General features: G+C 56.3%; 1 protein-coding gene across 5 annotated transcripts in view; it reads left to right on the top strand.

Moving 5' to 3' along the window:
* Nucleotides 1–21,736, top strand: part of ARHGAP8 (Rho GTPase activating protein 8) — a 91,628-nt gene that overhangs the window by 34,167 nt on the left and 35,725 nt on the right. For all 5 annotated transcript variants that reach the window (XM_037845038.1, XM_037845039.1, XM_037845040.1 and 2 more), the window contains exons 4-8: nt 2,496–2,583; nt 9,578–9,709; nt 13,283–13,369; nt 17,964–18,062; nt 20,530–20,640. In XM_037845038.1, the coding sequence (XP_037700966.1) occupies nt 2,496–2,583; nt 9,578–9,709; nt 13,283–13,369; nt 17,964–18,062; nt 20,530–20,640 (517 nt within the window). The remainder of the gene's footprint in view (nt 1–2,495; nt 2,584–9,577; nt 9,710–13,282; nt 13,370–17,963; nt 18,063–20,529; nt 20,641–21,736) is intronic.

Here is a 21,736-nt window from a genome sequence, read left to right as displayed (position 1 = left end):
TTCCAAGTGGATGTTCTGGTAACAGACATTTTGTTTCTTTACAATGAAAGGGAATTTAAAGTCGTGTGTGTTTCTGGAAGGGCACCTGTTAGTGCTCAAGGGCGGCTGTAACAAAGCATCACGAGCGTAGTGGCTTCAAGAAACCTGGTGAGCTGCGGTTCTGGGGCCGGGAGGACCGGGCCCCCCCTGAACCCGGAGGGGAGGAGCCTGAGGGTGTCTGTCGGCCGCCCGTGATGGTCCTGGGCTCCCCCGTCTCTGCCTCCATTGCCATGCGGCCTTCTCCCCGTGCAAGTGTGTGTGTCTTGTCTTCACGCGGCCTTCTCCCCATGCGTGTGAGTGTGTGTCTTCACGCGGACTTCTCTCCATGTGTGTCTGTCTTCACACAGCCTCCTTTGAGGACCAACCTCCTCCCATAAGACCTCATCTCACCCTATTTCCAAATAAGGTCACCTAACAGGTATGGGTACCGGGACTTAAACAGACCTTTGGAGACACACAATTCAAAGTATAAAGCTCCCCTTGTCTCCTTCCCATTCCTGACAGTCTTTCTGTAATCAGTCATTTGGTTCATCGATAGTGATCCTGGACACCGGCGGGGGTGGTGGGCAGGACAAAAGCTCCACCCTTGGGGAGCTGTCATACCAGGGACACAGATGGACAACAGGACAACAACCTGCGGAAAGGCCTCTCAGACGTCACCAGGGCGAACGAGGGCCGCAGGGCCTTGCCCAGCTCAAGCTCTGAGGGGTCCTCTAGGGGAGGGACATCTACAGGGGCATGATGAGAGCCCAGCTAAGGGGACAGGGACAGTGCGCGTGGCCTCGGGATGGTGCTCAGCCGGGTCTGCTGTAACAGCACCACTGATGGGTGGAGGACGCGGGCCTGGACCACAGACACCTGCTCTTGCCCGGTTCTCGAGGTCAGGCATCCCAGATGAAGGCGTGGGCCAGGCCGCGCTCCGTAGGCTCAGGGAGGGGCCTCCCTGGCCGTCCCCAGGTCCGGGCAGCTCCTAGCCATCCTCAGGGCCTGGGCTTGTGCACGGTCCCTCCGGTCCTCCCTCGGCCGTCCTTTCTCACCATCGGCCTGTGTCCGAATGTCCCTCTTCCTCTAAGGACACTGTCGCTGGATCCAGGCCCAGTGCCCCGGCCCAGCCTCACGTGAACCGGCCACGTCTTCAAATAAGGTCCCGTTCCCGGGGCAGGGCTGGAGGGCTGGAACATGTCTTTGGGGGACATAGCTGAACCCCTGACAGCGTGTGTGTGGAGCCCCAGGGGGAGAAAGAAGGTGAAGCTGTTAAGGACTGGAACATTCCAGCGTGTGTGGGATGCAGATTGCAGGGAGGGGTGGGCAGGCAGGCAGGGGCTGCCCTGCAGGGGTCCGCCGGGCTCTCGGAGCAGTGGGAGCCCCTGCAGGGCCTCAGGCCGGGCCGAGGACCCCCGAGGCTGGGGTCCCGTGTGGATAGTCGCACATGTGCGAGTACCTGGTGGAACCCCCAGTGGGAACCCAGCGGGATGGCGTGGAGCCCTGCAGCGGCGGGAGGCTGGTGAGCTGCCACGGCCCCTCGCCCCAGGCCTGCACCTGGACCACCTGCTCTGGGTCGGCTGCCCCATAGAACTTTCCATGCACGTGGCTGGAAAGTAAAGAGTAAAGCTGGAGAGGCGAGGAGGCGGACGCAGGCCGTGGCACCAGGCAGCCACATCCCCACCATGTGGCTTTAGCCAAGGCCTCGACCCTTCCCAGGTGTCCTGTATGTTGGGACCCTCCCAGGCCCAGGGCATAGTGAGGGGGATTGGGGCCAGGGGATCCCCTAAGTGGGAGCTGAAAGGGGAGGGGGAGTTGGTGTGTGCAGAAGTGGAGGGTCCCAGGCAGCCATCCTTGCTTCCAGAAGGAAGCCGTGTGCTTTATGTCTCACTCACCCCACCGTGAGCCAAGCCCTGAGCCCCGGTTCTCATGGAGAACCCCCCGTCCCCATCACCCCATGTGGGCAGGAATGGATGAGCCGAGGGGCAGTGGCCACACAGGCTGATGCTGGCCGGCCATCGGGACGTCTGGGAAGGATGCCTGCACCCAGGTGTGAGGTCACCCCCGGGACCTCTGAGCTTCTCTAGACTGTTGGGGTGGGGGGGGTGCACTTTAATTTGGGGGACAGCAGCATCAGGCAGATTTGGCAGAGCACTGGCCTCCAGGTCAGACACACTTGGATTTAAATCCTGGGTCCCTCTGGCCGACCATGTGGCTTCACCCCAGGGACTTGCCTCTGCTTCCCGTTTGTAAAGTGGGGCCATTTGTGTCCAGCGTCAAGGCTGGTCATGGAGGTGAACTTGGAGCCTGTGCATCGAGCAGCAGGTGTAGCTGCCCCTTGAATAGCTGTTTCCTTCTGAAGGCCACCGCCTCGCCCTGTCCTCAGGCTTGGAAGGGTGTCGTCCTAATGCCGAGGGTTTCGGTGGCCTGGCGGGGGCCGCGGCTCAGGTTCTCATCTGTGTCTGGCCCTCCAGGGGACGACCGCTTTGGACGAACAGTTGTGGCCTTCAGCTGCTGCCGGATGCCCCCGTCCCACGAGCTGAACCACAGGCGCCTGCTGGAGTAAGTTTCCTGCTGCTTTCTCTGCTCTGCGTCATTCTTACCCTCCCACCCCCCATATCCCAGTCACCTTCCCCCATTCCCAATTCCTTTCTGTTCTGGGGCTTCCTTGGTGAACTTTGAAGGCTGCTACGCGGAGCATTTAGCTCCCATGCTTCTCCCCGAGGGCTGTCCATGGAACTTTCTGGAAGAAGTACAAAGAGCTTGTCCTGCTTCCCCGGCGGCAGGGGCCACGTGGGCCTTTGCCTGCTCCGGCGATGCTGCCTGGAGCTGGGTTTGGTCCCGGCGAGCCGCAGTGGCCGCCTACCCCCCCGGGGCGTGGACGGTCCACCATCCCGGGCACTGAGGTCCTCTCCCAGGACTCTGCGGGCCTCCTGCCTTCGGGATCCAAGGGCTGCCCCCGCTGCTCTCGCTCGCTCATTGTGCATTTATCAAGCTCCGACTGGGTACAGACACCAGATGAACAGCTGCCGTGTCACAGCTCATCTCTGCACTGAAGGGCCACCCCTGTGGTTTGGGGTGCTCACAAGCAGAGGCTGTGCCCACACAGGCTCGCATGGACAGGCCCGGCAAGGGGCACGATGTAAAGGCCTCTGGGGGTTCCACCTCATGTGATGTCATGTGACCTCTGACCTCCCCCCAAACTCTGAGCACTTCCATCTGGGCGAGGTGGTTCTGCCTTCCAGCCCTGGCAGCTCGCTGGCATCCAGCCCACAGCTGAAAAGAAAACCAGGCACCTGCTCTCCACCGTGACCGCCGTGGCCGTGTTGCCACCACCCCTCGGTCCATCTTCAGCTTCTAGAATGCTCCTGACAAGACATAAATCTGATTGCCACTCCCTGGTGTACCAGCCACCCAGCAGCTTCCAGCACACACAGAATAACACCTGGGGCCTCCCTCAGCTCCCCAGGACCCGGCAACTGGCCGGTGCTGCTGCGGGGCCTTGGCACGTGCTCCTGCATGGCCGGGACTCTCCAACCTGCAGACCTCAGCATGGTCCCCTCTTACCAGCTTCAGGTCTCCTCAAGGACCCCCCGACTGCGTTCTGTGAAGCCCCCGACCCTGCCACAGGCAGGCACTCTCGCCCCTTGCTCTCACTCACCTCCCTTTGGATCCCCTTTGACTGCTCTGCACTGTTTGTTTGTTCATTGTCAAGGGCAGGGACCCCGCCTGTCTTGCTCAGTGCCCAGCGCCTGGTGTCTGGGACGCTCTCAGCTAATGTTTGTGTGATGAACTCAGGAAACGTCAGCTTCAACGAGGTCAACGGGCATTGCAACCACAGTATCTCCCAGAATCTTCCACCAACCAGCAAGCATTGTGAGCATTCAGGAAGGTGGGGCAGGGGCAGTTCCCAAACTTTCTCAGCCTGTGTTCTAGTTTCCTAAAGCTGCCAGAATGCAGAACACCAGAAATGGATTGGCTTTTATAAAAGGGGTTTATTTGGTTACACAGTTACAGTCTTAAAGCCATAAAGCGTCCAAGGTAAAGCATCAGCAGTCAGGTACCTTCACTGGAGGATGGCCAATGGTGTCCAGAAAACCTCTGTTAGCTGGGAAGGCACATGGCCATCATCTGCTCCAAGTTCTGGTTTCAAAATGGCTTTCTCCCAGGACATTCCTCTCCAGGCTGCAGTTCCTCAAAAATGTCAGTCTTAGTTGCTCTTGGGGCATTTGTCTTCTCAGCTTCTCTGGAGCAAAAGTCTGCTTTCAAAGGCCGTCTCCAAAATGTCTCTGTAAGCTGAAGCTCCTCTCTCAGTTCCAGTGCGTTCTTCAGTGTCCCTCTTGGCTGTAGCTCCTCTTCAACTGTCACTCTCAGCTGCACTGAGTTCCTTCTGTTTGTCAGCTCATTTATATGGCTCCACTGATCAAGGCCCACCCTGAATAGGTAGGGCCACACCTCCGTGGAAATTATCTCATCAGAGTCATTACCCACAGTTGGGTGGGGCGCATTTCCATGCAAACAACCTAATCCAAAGGTTCCAACTTAATCCCCACCAATATGTCTGCCCCACAAGTTTGCATCAAAGAATATGGCTTTTTCTGGGGGACATAATACATTCAAACCAGCACAGACAGAGAACCCTCTTGTTGCCCCGTGTGGCACAAAACTGACATCAAGTGAACCCACTTGGGGGCACGAGCCCAGCAGCCCCCGCAGCTGCTGAGCTGATTGCACGGGGTCTCCAGCGTGCACTGCCCGTGTCCCCCTCCCCAACGCATGTCCCCCCCTTCTGTGCACACACCCCCTCCCATGGACACACCTTTCTGGAACTAGGCCCCATCTGTACTCAGCGCCAGGTAGACAAGTACCAAGACTGACAGGTGCCCAGGAGCCTTTCCGGACTGATGCCAGCTGTAGGCTCGCAGGCTTGAGCCTGGCCCTAGGCCTCAGGCTCTCTTTCCTCCTTCCCTCCCTCCTTCCTTTCTTCCCTTCCTTCCTCGCAAAGCCACGGGGGGCCTCCCACCCTCTGCATCGGCTTATTTTCCCTCTGCTCGGGAAGGAGCACCCTCTCTCCCCTTTACCTGTGTGCGGCCTGGCTGCCCTGTCACCTGTCCCATTGTCCCTTACTGCCAGCTTCTGCGTGTTCTGGACAATGGCCACGCTGCTTTCCCTGGAATGATGCAGCGAGCTTCGTGAAGACTGCGCTGGGAGACAGTTTGTAAAAACGATGGCAGGACAGCCCGGGCCACCCTCTGAGTGAGCGGGGGGGCCTCCTGGAGATGGGACAGTGGGACTGCGCTCCAAGGGCAGCCCCTGCCCCACGACACGCCACGGCCATTATCTCAAGCCACATGGCGTGTTGTCAAGAGGTCACGGCCACTGAGCTGAGCCCACGCCCGTGTCCACACCGCATGCAGCAGCCAGCGGGGGCCGGAGTAGCTTCATCGTGGCGCCCAGGGAGGGGTGCTCCTCGGGCCGCCTCACGTTCTGCATCCTGGAATCTGCTCTCTCGTGGTGCACGGCCTGTACCTCACACCCACCACCAAACCCTGGCCTGGCTTTGGGGGGCTACTGGTAATGTTCATGGGCCCCTGAGTGAAGACAGCAGTGGCTGGCGGCTTGGTGTGGGCATGCTTCCACACTGGGGACAGCTCGGAAAACAGCGACAGCGGAGAGGTCGTGCATGCCGCTACTTTCATTTCCAGTGTCCGGCCGTTGAAGCTGAAAGCACCACCTGCACATCCCAGGGTCTGGCCGTTGAAGCCCCCCAATGTTTCCACTGACAGCACGGTGGGGAGTGGGCTGTGATCTGAGCCCCTAACCCGAAATGAACAAGGCACGATCGGGTCATAGAAGCACCTGGAAGAGTTTGGGCTGCACGTTTCCGATCTGGCCCCAGCCAAAGAATCTTCCGACAGTGTCTAAAAATGCAACAGAAATGGCAAAACCTGCAGGAGCAGGTGGCTGGGAGCTGTCCCCTAGTTCTGCTGGGACGTGAGGCGACCTGCCTTAGAATCCGCGCGGCGAGCTGGGATCGGGCTGCAGGTTACAGCAGTCGGCGAGGCTGACCTCCCAGGAGGGGAGCTGCCGCTGGATCCCAGGAGACCTCCCAGCCTGAGGGAGCTGCCACTGGATCCCAGGAGGCCTCCAGGGTTCGACAGTCCCCTGTCAGAGTCCTCATTTCCAGGCATCAAAGAATTCGTGACCCGTGGATCAGCTGTCACCAAGGGCTACTGCTGGGCCGGGAGCAAGGTCAGGATTGTTGTTCACAGAAGGACGGAAGAGCCTCGGAGAGACAGATGCACATTGGCGGTTGCCACGGGCTGCGGTAGGGGGAACGGGAGTCACTGCCATGGGGTCCGGGTTTCCTTTCAGGTGTGATGAACATGTTTTGGAATAGATAGAGGTGGTGGTTGCACAACATTGTGAATGTACTAAATGCCACTGAATCATGCACTTTAAGATGGTTAATTTTATAGGATGTGAATTTACAATAAAGGATCTCTGAAAACAACCAAATGGTACATTGTGCCTGACCTTCCACGTGGCTGCCCAGGAGACCTTCGCTACCAAATGGAAGCGGTGAGCCCGGCTGCCATGAACAGTTGTGCAGGTTGTTCACTGCACAAGAGCACCCAGGTGGGGAGCTGCCATACAGCCGGTGCTCTCCTTACCCAGCACTGGGCTGCGTCTGCCCAGAAGGGGCACCTTTCGCTGGTTTACACGAAGGCGCCCCGTGGGCTTCTTGGTCTGAATGTGAGGTGCCCTAAAGCTTAGCCTTTCCCATGGCCCTTGTGAAAAAAGATCACTTCCCTATGTATCATCCTCCATCCCCTCCTCAAGATGGATAGCTTTCCGGGGGCCAGATGTGTGCTCCTATTTTTGAAAAGGGTGAAGAAAATAAATCTATTGCGTTGCAGCCCAAACAGTAATTTACTTAATGACTTCCTGCGCTGAGCGTGCGTGGCAGATGTATTCAGATTCCCAAGGAACTCAGCACATTTATTGGAAAGACCGCAGGGAAGCATGGCCTCTGCCAGAGACAAGGCCCCTGGTTTTATTAGGATGAGTCTGCTGTGAGAAATGAGCTGAGCCGAGTGTCCTCTAACTTCTTTCTTGAAAAGGAGTTATTGGAGAAATGCGAAAGTGGTCATGCTGACACAGGTGAAGAGGCATTCCCAGCGACTCTGGGACTTTCTGCTCTGCTTTACTGAAGTGGGGTCTCAATCTGGATTCTATCTATGAGGACGACTGGGCGAAAAATGATCTCTGTGAATTATGAGCTGGTGGCTTAATCCCAATGGCATTTGGACAATGAGCTGGAGAGTATTGGGGTATGGGGGGAGTTGCTTCCCCAGCTGAGCAGGGACTGGGTGGGGCCCCGATTTGATCAGCTTCGTATGTCAAAGCAGACATGGATGGGAGCAGGAATGGATGGCGGGCACGGATGGCGGGCACATGACTCTGGCAGTGGGACAGAGTGGTCAAGAAAAGACCCTGGAGCTAGCCTTTCAACTGGTTAATTTCATGGTTTGTGAGTTTTTTAAAAAAGTTCCTCTGGCAACAAACGACTGGTTCCTGGAGCCCTTCCAAGATCTGGCTCTGCCCCTCTCAGGTTCACCTCTGTGAGCCCTCAGTTGTCTCACCTGTAAAATGGGGAGAAAATCACCTGCCTGACAGGGTTGTTGAGAAAATGAAATGAGGAAATGCATGCCAGGGCCTGGAGTTAGGCAGTTGGTGCTTTTTGCAGAAGGCACTCAGTGTTGTTTAAGAAATCAGACGAGCAAAGGAGAAGCCGGCATGCTTCACAAAAGACAAAGCTCGCTCCTAGGTATCTTGGCAACGGGGGGCTGGCACCCACAGATGGCTGCGGGTTCTTCCACCTCAGTTCTGGGGGTGCTCGTGCCCACCCCGCAGCTGTGGACCCCAGAGCCCAGGAGGATGCCTTTGCCCAGCCCAGCGTGAAAGCAGGTGGCCCCTGTTCACAGCCTTGGAGCAACCGAGCCTGAATTCCTGCAAGCACGCCTGGGCGGCTGAATCACAAAATGCACTTCTAAGTAACCACACGCAGGTATCTGACATGTGGGGTGGGGTCCCGGCCGCTTAAATGTCAAGGGCCACCTGTCGAAAGAGCCACGGGGGTTAGGGAACGCTCCAGTAATGGCAGGATGAGGCCTTCCCAGTTGGTGACTTGAGGCAACGTTCTCCAGGTGTGGCAGGGAGAGAGCAAGGCTCCTGAAGCCGTTAACCACGAGATGTGGGAAACCTGTGGGATTTTTCACTATGGAAGAAGGTCACGTGACCAAGCAAGCAGAGCTCCAGGTCGGGGTTCTCTGTTTACAATAAAAGAAAGAAAAATGCTTTAGTTCCTAGGCTGCTGAGGGCAGATACCGTGAAGTGGGGTGGCTTTAAACAATGAGAATTTATTCTCCTACACTTTTGAGACTGAAAAGTGGCCAAATCAAGGCACCATCAGGCGATGCTTTCTTCCTGGAGTCTGGCTGCCGGTGATCCCGGGCTCCTCTGCCACGTGGCCAGGCATGGCGGTGTCTGCTGGTCTCTCCCAGGCTTCATTGCTTTCAGCTTCTTGCTTCCGTGGTTTTCTCTTTTTCTGAATTTCTTTCTCTTGTACAGGACTCCAGTAAGAGGATTAAATTGAGAGCCACCCTGGGCCACGCCTTAACTGAAGCAGCCCCTCACAAGGTCCTGCTTACAAAGGGTCCACACCCACAGGAATGGATTAAATTTAAGAACATGATTTTCTGGGGAACATACGGTTCCAAACCACCACAGGAAGCAGATCTGGAGAGAAGGAATTGCTTGCTTCTGGGAAACTGGAAGAGAAGCTGAGAGGGGAGGGCGTCTCAAAGCAAGGGCTGTGGGATTGGAGGCCATGAGCGAATCTCAGACACCCTCTGTGTGAGTTCCCGGGGGCTGCTGGAACACATGACCGCAAACAGGGGCTTTAAACCACAAAAACTTCCTCTCATACTTCTGGAGCCCAGAAGTCCTGAGTCGAGGTTTCCTTCCATAGGGTCTAGGAGAGCATCTGTCCCCTGCCTTTTCCCGTTTCCGGTGGCTGCCGGCAATCCTTGGCACTCCTTGGCTTGTAGCTGCATTGCCCCAGGCTCAGCCGCATCTTCCTAGGGCCTCTCTGACGTCTACATCAATCCTATAAGGACACCTGGTTGCATGTAGGGTCTGTGGGGACAGTCCAGGATAAGCGCCTTCTCTCAAGATCTTCACCGTAATCACATCAGCAAAAACCCATTTTCTAAATAATGTCACATTCAGGGTTCCAGGAAACTTGATGTGGATTTCTTTTGGAGATTCTCTTGGCTGTGTGACCTTGGGTGAGTTACTTACCATCTCTGAGCCTCAGCTGTCATGTGATAAATGAGGACAGTGCCCCCTGGCGTGCAGCCCTGGAAGTAACACCCCTTGGCAAGGTGCGGCACCCACCGGGTGGCGAGAGGCTTCCCTTATGCGAAAAGCATACTTGGTTTCAGTAATAAGATGGTGATCTTCGTAACCGGGTCTCATGTTTTGCACCCAGGTATTTGAAGTACACACTGGACCAGTATGTGGAGAACGACTACACCATCGTCTACTTCCACCACGGGCTGAACAGCCGGAATAAGCCGTCGCTGAGCTGGCTCCAGAATGCGTACAAGGAGTTTGACAGGAAGTATGTGCCCACCAGCCTCCCCGAGACGTGGGGGTGGGCTGCATGGGAGCAGGTGAGGGGTTCCACAGGCTCCCCGGGGTGGTAGGGTGAGCAAGCCTGATGGGTGGGGACCGCTTCTCTGCAGGGCCCGGGGTCTGTCCAGCTTTGGCATCTAGGGCAGTGGTCCCAAAGGGCCAGGCAGTCAGGATTTCCAGCTTTGCATGCCATCTTGTCTCTGTTGCAGTTTTCAGCGCTGCTGCTGTAGCCAAACACAGCCAGAGACAATAAGTAAATTGTCCGGGCTCTGTTCCAAAAACACTGTATTATGGATGCTGAAATGTGAATTTCATTCCGTTTTCATTTGCCACATAATATCATTCTCTTAATTTTTTTCTCACCCAGTAAAAAATATCTAAGCATTCTTAACTTGCAGGCTGTTGCAAAAACTGGAGGTAAGCCAGATGTGGCCCTCGGGCCCGTTTGCTGACCCCTGGTCTAGCAAATTCCTTGCAAAGAAATTTGGCCACACAATCATTCCCTCCCTTTGGCACAGCCCCCTACAGTTTGCCAGAGGCTTTCTTGTGGTTCACACCAGTGAGGTGGGCAGCCCTGGGTTAGAGCTGAGGCTCCGAGGGCCGGTCAGTGGGCACGTGGGAGGGCAGGGACCCAGCCCCAGGCCCTGCCGCCATCCCACCCTCACTCTTTACTGCTCCACTGTGGCCTGGAGCCAGCGGGTTTTTCCTGAGCAACCTCTTGCCTGACACCCTTCTTTGCCATGCATTTGGCTGATGAACTGTACTATTGGCCATTAATATTCATATCCTGAGCTCCTCTGGGTTTTTTGTCTTCAAAGTCCTTTCAAACCTAGAATGGGAAGCTCCTGATGGATGTTTAAGTGGGGCAGCGAGAGGTGGCGTCCGATCTGTCCCAGAAGGCCTCCCTCCCAGCTGCCTCCTGGGTCCTGGGGATGGAACCTTTGCAGTAAGTTCTTGGTTTCCTGTGCTGAGTCTTAAGGAAAGCATTGCTGCTGCCCTTGGCAATCATTTATTGGGCACCTTTGACCTTTTGGTCATCCTCCAGGCTTTTTCTGCCAGGCTGCTCCTTTAAAGGAAGCACTAGTTCATGCACTGGTGTCCGTGACCTTCCAGGAATGCTTGCTCCCACTGTGAGCAACACCGCCCAGAGGGCATCGTTCTCTGAGGGTGGATGTGAGGGTGGCCGCTGTGCCCCGGGTGTCCCAGCCCTCCTGGATGGCCCAGAAGGCACTGCCCTGCTCCAGGCAGCCCCCTGCCCGCCCTGCAGTGTGAGCCTTTGCTTTTATAACTAATATTTTATAGAGAGAATCTCTGAGATGATATGAATATCCTGCTCATCATCAAAGTTTTATATGCTAGTTTTAGCCTCCATTGCTGTTTCTTAGCTTAATTATTACTATGATGGTTGCCAAATGCCAATTGGAATTACTGGTGGGTATTTTACTATAAGGGAGCGCTTTCCTTTATATCAGTATTGACTCGGTAGGTTATGACCTGTTACTGTTGTTATTTATTTGGATGCTCAGACTGTCCCACATTTGGCCTCTGGGAGCCCCATCAAGACGGCTCCCCGGTGCCCTTCTGCCCTGAGCCACTGTCCCCTTACTTTCTGGCTCTACAAGGGGTTCCAGGCTCATCTGCTGTTTTTCGAGCCCCAGCCCTGGAATCGGCCATTTCTCCAAGGAGCTCTGGTTCCTTTAGTGGAGAGTGCTCCTTAGAGGCCAAGATCCGGGCAACAGGGTGCTCGGTGCTTTTGGGGTGCTGCGGCTCCCAGACCCTCTCAGTGGATGCAGTTAGGGACTGTGTGCGTCCATGTATGTTGTATACACCCATGTATATGTTGTATATGTACACACACAGTGTATATTCTATGTGTGGATGTACACACATCCACACACACTAACATCAGCATTTATTTTCACATCTGTGTCTACATATCAAAGACCATGAGCCTTCACAGACACCTGCAGTTCCAACCCTCCACCAAGGGGCTCCTTCTTGTCCCTCCTTTCCTAAGTTTGTGACCCTTCTCGACAGGGAGAGAGCTGGCTCCTGCTGTCCTTTGTTTCCAGCTTGCCGACTGACCACCCTGTATGTCCAGCGCTTTCTCCCATGCTCAGGGGCTCGGCTACCCACCCCTGCACCCCTTCCTGGCCACGTGGGAGCCTCCACCGTGGCCCTGACCACCAGGATGATGCCTTCTCCCTGCTGCTTGGGCTCCAGGGCCCGGCGTGGGTGCACATCCTCTGCCACAGGACGCCCCCTCGCCACGCTCTGCAGCAGCACTCCTGTGGCCCCTGCTGGCCCCAGCTCAGACGCCCTCCTCACCCTGTTGGGGCCCCTCGCCCAGCCTTTACCCATCCCCAACCTTCTCGCCCCACTCCAGGTCTGACCCACCGCTGCTGGTCAGTGCTTAACGGCAGCTCCTGGGGGTGGGGCGACCCTGATGTGCGGCATTTGAGAGTTCTGTGGGGTGAATAGGGCCATCATAGCCTGTCAAGCTCCCAGTGTGACTTTGCCGAGCGTGGGGTTGGGAGATGCACAGGAGCCACCGGAAAGTGGATTCCCAAAGCACAGACCCCAGAGACAGAGGCAGACACGAGCACGGATCATGGGACCTGCAGTGGGAATGTTACACGATGAGCTTTAAATATGTGTTACCTTTGGTTTTCATATGATTTATTTAACTGGAAGTTTACATTATTTAATATTGAATAATGGCTTTTTTCACCACTGGCTCCCCAAAATTCCTAAAAAATGTACAATCATCCCTTGCAAGTAGGTAAGAGCCAGCTCCAGGCTCCTGCTGGCTGATCCCACCTGGGCCCCGTGGATCCCCCTCCTCTCTTGGGCTCTGGCACCCCCAGGCCCCACCCTGCTCACCCCTCTTGTGCCCCAACACTCCCATGGGTTGCCTCTGTCTCCACCCCAGGTGGACATCTGCCTTCATGGCCCAACCTGTTGGCCTTGGACTGACTTATTCAGGAAGCAGGAAAGAGGGAGGAGGGCAAGTTGAGAGACTGCCTCATTTTGCAGATGACGATGGTGTCCCACCGTATGGGGCATTGTGATCCATTAACCTGCCTCATCCTCAGTGGCAATGAGGTTAATGTTTTTTTATTTTTTTCCTATTCTAAATAATGCAGTGAGCGTCCTTCTAGCAACAGGATGAATTCTTAGCAGAGGAATTGTTGGTTGAAAGGGTCTGTGCAGTTTTAATTTTGAAAGCTGTTGTCAGATTGCCCCCAAGGTAGCGTGCATTGCCGACATCCGCCCCCCCACCCCACCCCCATGAGAGAGCACCTGGAAATACGGGCTCTAGTCCTGCAAACTGTAAAGTGCTGTGTGAATGCCTGCAGGTGGCAGCCGACAAGCAGCCCGGATTTTCCCTGAATTTGAGCTCCTTCTATTTCCTCTATTTTTGTTGGGTTTCCTTAAATTGGCTCTGTTGAGGATGGAATGTTCCACAAGAGCACTCGCAGTGGGGTGAGCGCTTAGCGGTCTCTCAGCTTTGGGGTGTCTCAGCTCAGGGCTGACAGCAATTCCTCCCCCCCTCCAGGTACAAGAAGAATTTGAAAGCCCTGTACGTTGTGCACCCCACCAACTTCATCAGAGTCCTGTGGAACATTTTCAAGCCCCTCATCAGGTACGCAGTGCTCTGGGTAGGGGTCTCCCTGGGCTTGCAGAGCCCACCCCCGCGGTGTCAGTGGGACAGCCTTCCTGTTCAACACCTTGGAGGGACCCCCCACCCTGCCCGGGGAACCCACATGTCTGGGTCCCCATGTGTCTGGGCACCCCATTCACCTGCCCCTGGGGTCTGCAGTGGGTCATGCCCTGGGGAGGTGCTATCTTTGGGGCACCGTGTGTCTGGGCACCCCACCTGCCCTGGTGCATGTGGTAGGTCAGAGGTTGGCCTGGTCACACACCTTGTGCTGACGGTCATGGCTGGAAGCACCACTTTCCCCGCCAGGGAGGTTTGCACCTGGTGCTTTAAATGGCCCCTTGACCATAGCAACCCCATTCTGCAACTAGAGGTCCCCAAGACCCTCCTCCGGTCCATCGATTCACTAGGAGGACTCATCACTCTCAGGAAAGCTGCTATACACTTGGCTACTTATTACAGTGAAAAGACACAGACCAAAGTCAGCAGAGGCCACAGGTCACGGGTGGGGTCCTGAGGGGCCAGGCGCCAGCTTCCTGTTGTTGTCTCCCAGGGGGCGGACAGGCAGCCTCGATTCTCCCAGCAACAATGTGTGCCAGCACGTTCGGGGCATTGTCAGCCGAGGATGCTCGCTGGTCCTTGGGTGTCTGCCGTTTTATTGGGGGTCGGTCCCGGGGGCGTGGTGCGCTGCCTGGTGGCCTTCATCACTCCTCCTCCAGCCCCTCAGGGTCCAGCTGGTCCCCCACAAATCACACGGTTTGCAGGAGCCGGCAGCTGGCCCGGGGCCCCAGGTGGACAGAGGTGCCCCCACCAGGCAGGATGTCCCATGGGCTCTGACGCCACCCCCACCCCACCCCCAGGAGCTGAGCATGAGCCAGTCCCGTTTGGCACGTGCTGGGTTTGGATGGCCCGGCCCTGCCAAACCACCCCTTTACTGCACAGCACCCCAAATAATGGGCCAGAAGAGCCAAAGCCGCTAACGGAAACATGGTGACTTCCGTCTGCTTCCTGCACATTCCGCCTCCTTCTCCCCATGGGGCCATCCCCGCCTCTGCCCACACTTTTGCCGCTCGAAAATGAGTCCTCGCCCGATGTGCACAGATCCAACCAGTGGGCACCAGGATTTTGAGAAGAGGAAAAGTTTATTGAGCTAAGGTTAGCCTTGTGGAGACAGGAGGACAGTATTTTCTTCAGCATTGTCTCCCCGAGCTGGAAAGCTGAGGGAGGTTTATTGGATTAAACAAGGGATTTTAGGGTGATTGGCACATTGGGGTTGGTTAGTAAACATGAAAATTAAGGATTACTGCTTGGTTGTTATTACCAACTGATGGGTTCTGGTATCGTGAGGAATGGGCTTGGGATGTTGCCGGAATTTATGACTGTCGGACCTCTTGCTTTTCTCCTGATCCGGTATTCCTCTTTTCTGTTGTCTCCACCTGCTTTGATTTTTATTTTCCATCCGGGGTATTTTATCTCTGCACTGAACTTTTCAGCGCCTGTTCCACTAGTTTCAGTTAGTTTTGTGGGGAAAGAAGAGAGCAGGGACTTGTCCTGGGGTTAGATGAGCCCCTCTTTGATCTTAAAAGAGAGTAGTGAAAGTCCTAGCTTTTTAAAGTTTGTGAGGGAGGGGCTATTCCAGAGGGTTAGCATGGGGCAGTTTCGCTGAGTGATTTTTGTATGTTATATTTAGGCCAAGTTTTCTCCCAGGTTCACTTTCTTTTAACTACACATATCTTTGCGGTTAAAGCTAATTCAGGCTGGTCTGGATGTAGCTGGTAAAAACAAGCATTTACGTTTGGTGTGTGTAAGTGGGAATTTCAGAGAAAAGAGGAAGGGAAATTTTTGCCATGGAGCTAGGGAGGGGCCGTTTCGGCCGTGGGGGTCGTGAAAACCAGTCAGGGTCCGCCACAGCGTCAGGCGACATCTCTCTCCCTCCCCTGGGACCGTTTGCATCGGTGCAGGCTGCGCGGTGCCACGTGGCGTGAGCAGGCGGGTGGGCAGCGAGAGGCCCCTGGGTGCATCCACTGCCCGGCGGCCACGGGTCAGGCCTGGGGGGCTCTGCGGGTGCCAATGGGTCTGGCTGGGGGGCTCTTGGCCCCGGAGGTCTGGGACCTGCCCGAGGGTGAGCGCAGAATGCAGGTGAGGTGCCGGCATCACGGCAGGGGACCCGGGGGATTTGGGGGGCCTGCCCAGGCGAGGCAGACTTACAGGGAGGGCACTCGGACTCCCTCTCGGGGGGCATCACCTCCTTGGACACCTCTGAACCCGACGTCCATACTGTGGCTTTCTCCTCTCTGTGTCCCCCACTGTCTGCTTGTTTCCTTACGGTTTAACCGGCCACCACGCACTGGGTCCACGTTGACTTAGCGAGAAGCCGTCCTGGTAGTTCTAGTGTCCAAGGTAGCTCCAGATGTTCGTCTGTTTATTGGTCCTGTCACTCACCTGAGCAGACCTTAGAGCTTGAAAAGCTCTAGAAAGCGCTGAAGTTCTTCTTGGGAAAATAATTCGCTCCGTCCTGCTTGCTGAGAGCACAGCAGCCTGCACGGTGTCTGGAGCCAGCCTGCCTGGGCTCGATCTGCTCTGCCCCTTACCATCCTTTACTGTAGGGCAAGAGATGCAGTCACTCCCTGCCTCGGTTTCCCCACGGGGCTGACAATGCTGCTTGTAAGTCATGCGTCATTTTGTGACTAATTACAATTTCTAGTGCACCTTCCATGTACCAGCCACCTCTAAAAAAACCCTAAGAAGGCATCCATGTTTTCCCATAGTTCCTAACTTGAGGAAGTTGGTGTTCAGAGAAGTTAAGTGAGCTGCCTGAGATCACACAGCAAGTAGGGGCTCCACTGGGAGTCCCCCTCCAGGCTGTGTGGGCTCCACACCTCCTCCTGCCTCCAGCGTGGAAGTAGCAGGTGTCTGGAGGGGGCGACAGGAGCCACGATGGAGGAAGTGGCCCTGGGCAGCGGCCCCCAACTGCCTGCACGCAGGAGGGTCCCCAGGGGCCAGCCCAGACCCCCTGACTCGGACCCTTAGGTGGACGTGGGGCCTGGTGGCTGCGGCTATATCAACAACACAGTGATCTGGCCACACACCCACACACCCACACCCGTGTACCACACACACACCCACACATCCATGCACCCTCACATCCATGTACCCACACACCCTCACACCCACATAACCACACACCTACACAGTCACACACACACACGCTCACACACCCACACCCACGCACCCACCCCCACCTCCATGCACTCACACATCCACACAGCCACACCCACGCACACCCACACATGCACACCCACACACCCAAATACCCACACATCCATGCTTGAGCCATTGATGAGCAGCCCCTGAGCCCTTTCCTGGGGGTGAGCGGCAAGCAGGACCGCACTTGTGTCTGCCCCCAGCAGCCAGCTGGTGTCCAGAAGGGGGTGGGAGAACCGCAGAGAGGAAAGTCTGGGGGGGAGGGTCTCCCGCATGGGCAGGGTTTGGCCTGAGCGGCCTCCCTGTGGCGAGAGCTGACTTCTCTGTCCCTGCAGAAAGCCCTGAAGCATGCTGAGGCTCCCTCTGCCCTGGGGCGGTCCCTCCTGTCACACGTGGGGCTCCCAGACCCACCTCAGCGAGGTCTGGCCATGTGGGAAACCCCGGGACGGTGAAGGGCGTCCTGGGGCCCTGTTGGCTCTTCTGCGGCCTGAGCCTGCAGCCCGGGGCCCCCCACATCCCCCACAGCCATGTCCTGAATCCAAGGACCCTGGATCCTCATCTGTGCCGGTGGCCAAGGGTCCGGCGTCCTGGTCCCAGTTTCTGTCCTTGGCTGAGGAGGGTCCAGCCACACCCCCAGCCCTGCCGCGCCCCATATCCCAGCTGAGGAGACCCAGCCTGTCCCTAAAACTATCATCACGGGGCTTGGAGCGTCTCTTGGGCCTAACGGTCTCGCTTTGTCTTCCCGCCTCATTTAGGAGGGGGACCCCGCTTTGGGAGGGGGGCCGAGGCCGGGATAGTGGTGTGACTGGCCCAGGGGGGCGCAGGGCAGAGGATGGAGGGGCTGGCCCCGGCCCTGGCGCGTCCGGCCTCACTGCCCTGCTGGCTCCCTGGGCTCTCCGGGGAGATACCGTCCATCATGGAGCGGAACCCAGCCAGGGTCTGGTTTGCTCCGCTGGAATGCGGCTTCAGGTGCCCTCGGGGCCCCTCCCGGAGAGGAGGTAGCCAGCTGTGAAGCCAGCTGTGGCCATCCCCCTCTGGGCCAGGGGCTTTGGGGCTTTGGGGCCCCTCCCTGCGCCCCTGCATCCCTTCTACCTGTGCAAGCTCACAGCAGATCCGAATCGAAGGCAGGTACTTATTTTTATACAGATGAGACCCTCAGGAGCACTATTTGCCCCCCGAGAAATTATGAGTGTGTGGCATCTCCCGACAGGGCTGCTGCTGGGATTAAGCTGTGTCAGCGTTTGCATTTTCTTAGTATGAAAAATTCCGGCATTATCCTTTGAGCCCTCCCCCTGCCACCTGCTCCTGGCTGCCTCCCAGCCTCTCCGCCAGCCTGTGATTGTCTTTATTCTCTTGCTTCTTTCTGCTCTTCTAGCCACAAGTTTGGGAAAAAAGTCACCTATTTCAACTCTCTGAGTGAGCTCCGCGAACACCTCAAGTCTGACCAGTTGATCATCCCCCCGGAAGTCATAAGGTGAGTGCCGAGAAAAAGCCTCTTCCAGGAGCCTGGAAGTATCTCTGCTTTCCCAGTCCCATTAGTCTGAAAGCATCATTTGCCAACGTGAGCCCGGCCAGATGTGGCTCATCCCATGGTCAAAGATTCCCACTGCTGACTCGGAGAAATGAAGTCGGTTTGGGGCACGGGCAAGATGTTTCCTCATTCACTGCTGCAAAACCGATTTTAAAAATAAGCCACAATAACAACTGCTGTCAGCAATGCCTGTGTTCACCGTGTTTGCTTTTGTGAGACTTAGAGGAATTTCGCGGGTGTGTGTACAAGGCTGGGTACAGAAGGAAATGTTCTCAGGCACGTCACGGGCGCTCTGACAGAACCCAGCCAGTGGTGTTTTGCTCCCTGAAAGCCCAATTAGGGTGTCTGCTTCTTTCCTTTATACCACAGCAGGGCCCCCTCCCACAGACTCCCACCCCGAGGCTTAGATGTAGAATCATGGCCGAGGGCAGCCCAGAGAAGAGGTGTGGTGGGCCCTGGCTCCAGACCCCTGCCTGGCTCCCTCCACCTCTGCATCCCCCTCTCCAGGGCTCCTTGGGGGGCAGGGCCCTCCCCACAATGCATGAGGGTGAACTCAGCAAACTTGCAGGGGGATGGAAATGGTGGTATCAGCCAATCCTGCGTTTATTGGGGTCCCTCTGGGTGTCAGTCACTGGGCTGGGGGAATCAGATGCACAGGGAGTGTCACTCCTGTCCCCAGGGCACTCCCAAGCCAGCAGGGACTGCAAGGCAGTGGCCACAGGGGCAGGAGGAGGCACTGAACCCATCTGGAGGGGTTGAGGTAGCAGTCAGGGAAGGCTTCCTGGAGGAGGTCACTGGATGTGAGTTTCAAGGGACCACTCAGCTGGATCAAGAATCCAGGGAAGCCCTTGTGCAGACATGTGGGTGAAATACTGACTTGTGGTTGGAGGCAGCGAGGACTGAGCCGAGACAGGGAACATGGAGCTGGAGAGAGTCACCCCAGGAGGGCCATGGGCTTGGCAAGACGCGCCCAGCCCCAGGCTGCAGTGCAGGATGGACCGGGGCTGGCCCAGGAAACTATGGACATATTTGATGTATTTTTAGGAGCATTTCCGTGGCAATGATTTGATCTGGTGATCAAATCATCCTCTTGCCTCTGAAAGCAGGTGGGGTTTGGGGACAAAGTGGAAGGATGTTTGGGAGATGCCGTGGCCCCCAGTGGGGTTCTGTGGGTCAGGGGAGGATGAGATTCGGGGAGAGGGGAATGGGCTTAGGCGTTGGGGAACTGAGATTCCTACGATGGCAAGACCCAGAGGGCCGAGGCCCACCAGGCCAGCCCGCGGGCAGCCTGGGGCACACGGGGCCTCTCGAGAGCAGTCTGAGGACTCTGGGGCAGAGCCACCCCCGGGTGCACTGGACGCTGACCCTCTGGGGGCCCTGCACACTCAAGTCTGAGCCCCACTGGTGCAGGGACGGGTCAGGGGTTTGGAGACCTGAATCTAGAGCTGCCGTCCCAGCCAGTGACCCAGAGCAAGTCACAGGATCTCGCCAAACCTCGGTTTCCTGTTCTGTGGAGTGGGGTGAGGAGTAGGGACGTGGGGGAGCGTCCAGCCCAGGGCCTGACCCCAGTGGCCGCTCGGAGCAGGAGCTGCTGGATGGTCTCACACGCACCAGCCGCAGCCATGTGCTCCACTTCACCGCCAGGGGCCAGGTTTGGCAAGTCCCCTTCTCTGGGACCTTCCCAACCCCCCAATTGACTGTGGTCAGTGCCCCTACTCTGGAGTCCTGGGGTCCCCATCCCCAGTCACTGACTCAACCACTCGAGCTGCATAACATCAGCACCCCCAAATCCCCGTTCCTGGCTGGGGCCAGGTGGGGTCTTGGGGTCACTGCTGTAGGCACATGTCGGGGCCTTGGCACACACTTGCCACAAGAAGGGAAAGAAGAAATGGCTCGTGGATGTGAGGATGCTGGGCTCAGGGCTCTTTCACTTGAAGTCACACCCTTCCTCATTCTCTTCTTATCTCATTTGTTCATTCATCTTTTTATTCGCTGCTTCAGCAAATGTTCAAGCACCTAGTGTGTGTCAAACACCGTCCTAGGCACTGGGATAAGGCAATGAACAAAATGCCCAGTCCCTGCAGCACGTTGTGCCAGCTCCTGTCTTAGGTGCAGACGTGGGGAGATGAACTGGGGTCCCGTCAGCCTCCTGGGTGCACCCCGCAGTGAGTGGGTGTGGGGGCCTCCCATTCGCCAGGCCTGGCCTGCCCGTCCTGCCTTTTGCTTGGACACCCCTGGAAGGGGGGATTGCGAGGGGGGTGCCCACACGTGTGTGTGTGGTGGCTACGGGCTCGGACGCCTGAGACATTCAGGTACCCAGGCGATCGTGGCTTGTCTGGCTTGCGCCCAACCCCAGAAGGCAGCCCCTGGGGACCTCCAGGTGAGAGCTGTGCTTCTCTCGTGTCTGCAGGTATGATGAGAAACTCCAGAACCTGCACAAGGGCAGGCTGCCCCCTCCGGCCAAGACGCCGCCGCCGCGGCCCCCACTGCCCACCCAGCAGTTTGGCGTCAGTCTGCAATAGTAAGTGACCCTGAGACCCGGCCCACTCCTGTTTCCTTGAACCGTGGGTGCTTCTGTGTCCAGAGAAGCTGTCCCCAGACGTTTGCCTCTGGCAGCTGAGCTTTGTCCTGCAGGACAGGTGAAGCCACAGGTGTGTCCCTGAGGCTGGGAGCACTTGCTGCCCCACGTGCGGGGCTGCACGTCTATGGGAGCGGGACACGGCACTGAGCAGCAAAGCAGGGGACCGGGGATGCTCCCTGCAGCCTTTGTCATGCAATGGCCCTGGTGGCTGCTCCCAGCTAGTCTGGCTCTGACTGCAGGGCCTGGGCTGCACGCTGCTCCTGCCACCTCCACAGGGGCCAGAGAAAGAGATGAGGGCATGTCACGTCCATGGGCATCCTTACACCAGAAAGAATCAGAATAAGAAAAAAAAAAAAAAAGTAAAAAAGAACGCCCAAATCCTCCCCCCATCCCACCCTATTTTGCATTTAGTTTTTGTCCTCATTTCTCTACTCATCCATCCATACACTGGATAAAGGGAATGTGATCCACAAGGTTTTTATAATCACACTGTCACCCTTGTAAGCTACATTGTTATACAATCGTCTTCAAGAGTCAAGGCTACTGGGTTGGAGTTTGGTAGTTTCGGGTATTTACTTCTAGCTATTCCAATGCATTAAAACCTAAAAAGGGTTATCTATATAGTGCGTAAGAATGTCCACCAGGGTGACCTCTTGACTCCATTTGGAATCTCTCAGCCACTGAAGCTTTATTTCGTTTCATTTTGCATCCCCCTTTTGGTCAAGAAGATGTTCTCAATCCCACAAAGCCGGGTCCAGATTCGTCTCTGGGAGTCATATCCTGTTTTACCAGGGATATTTATACCCCTGGGAGTCAGGGGCACCCACTTTTAACTCATTTAAAGCTACTTCTTTTGGCAGGTGCTGCTATAATTCTCAGTATTCTGTTTTTCAGTTAGCATTTCTCAGTTGATCAATTTTACACGAGATCAATTTCCTTCTGGCTCTGCTAGAGGAATAATTATCTCACCCCAGACTTGACTCTCCCCATGTCCACCTTTCCCATGTTGTTATATCACATTATCAAAAATTATCAT

This window comes from Choloepus didactylus, chromosome 8 (assembly GCF_015220235.1).
Source record: "Choloepus didactylus isolate mChoDid1 chromosome 8, mChoDid1.pri, whole genome shotgun sequence".
Taxonomy (NCBI): domain Eukaryota; kingdom Metazoa; phylum Chordata; class Mammalia; order Pilosa; family Megalonychidae; genus Choloepus; species Choloepus didactylus.
Note: the sequence above shows the minus strand (reverse complement) of the source record. Positions and strands in the feature narration are given on the sequence as shown.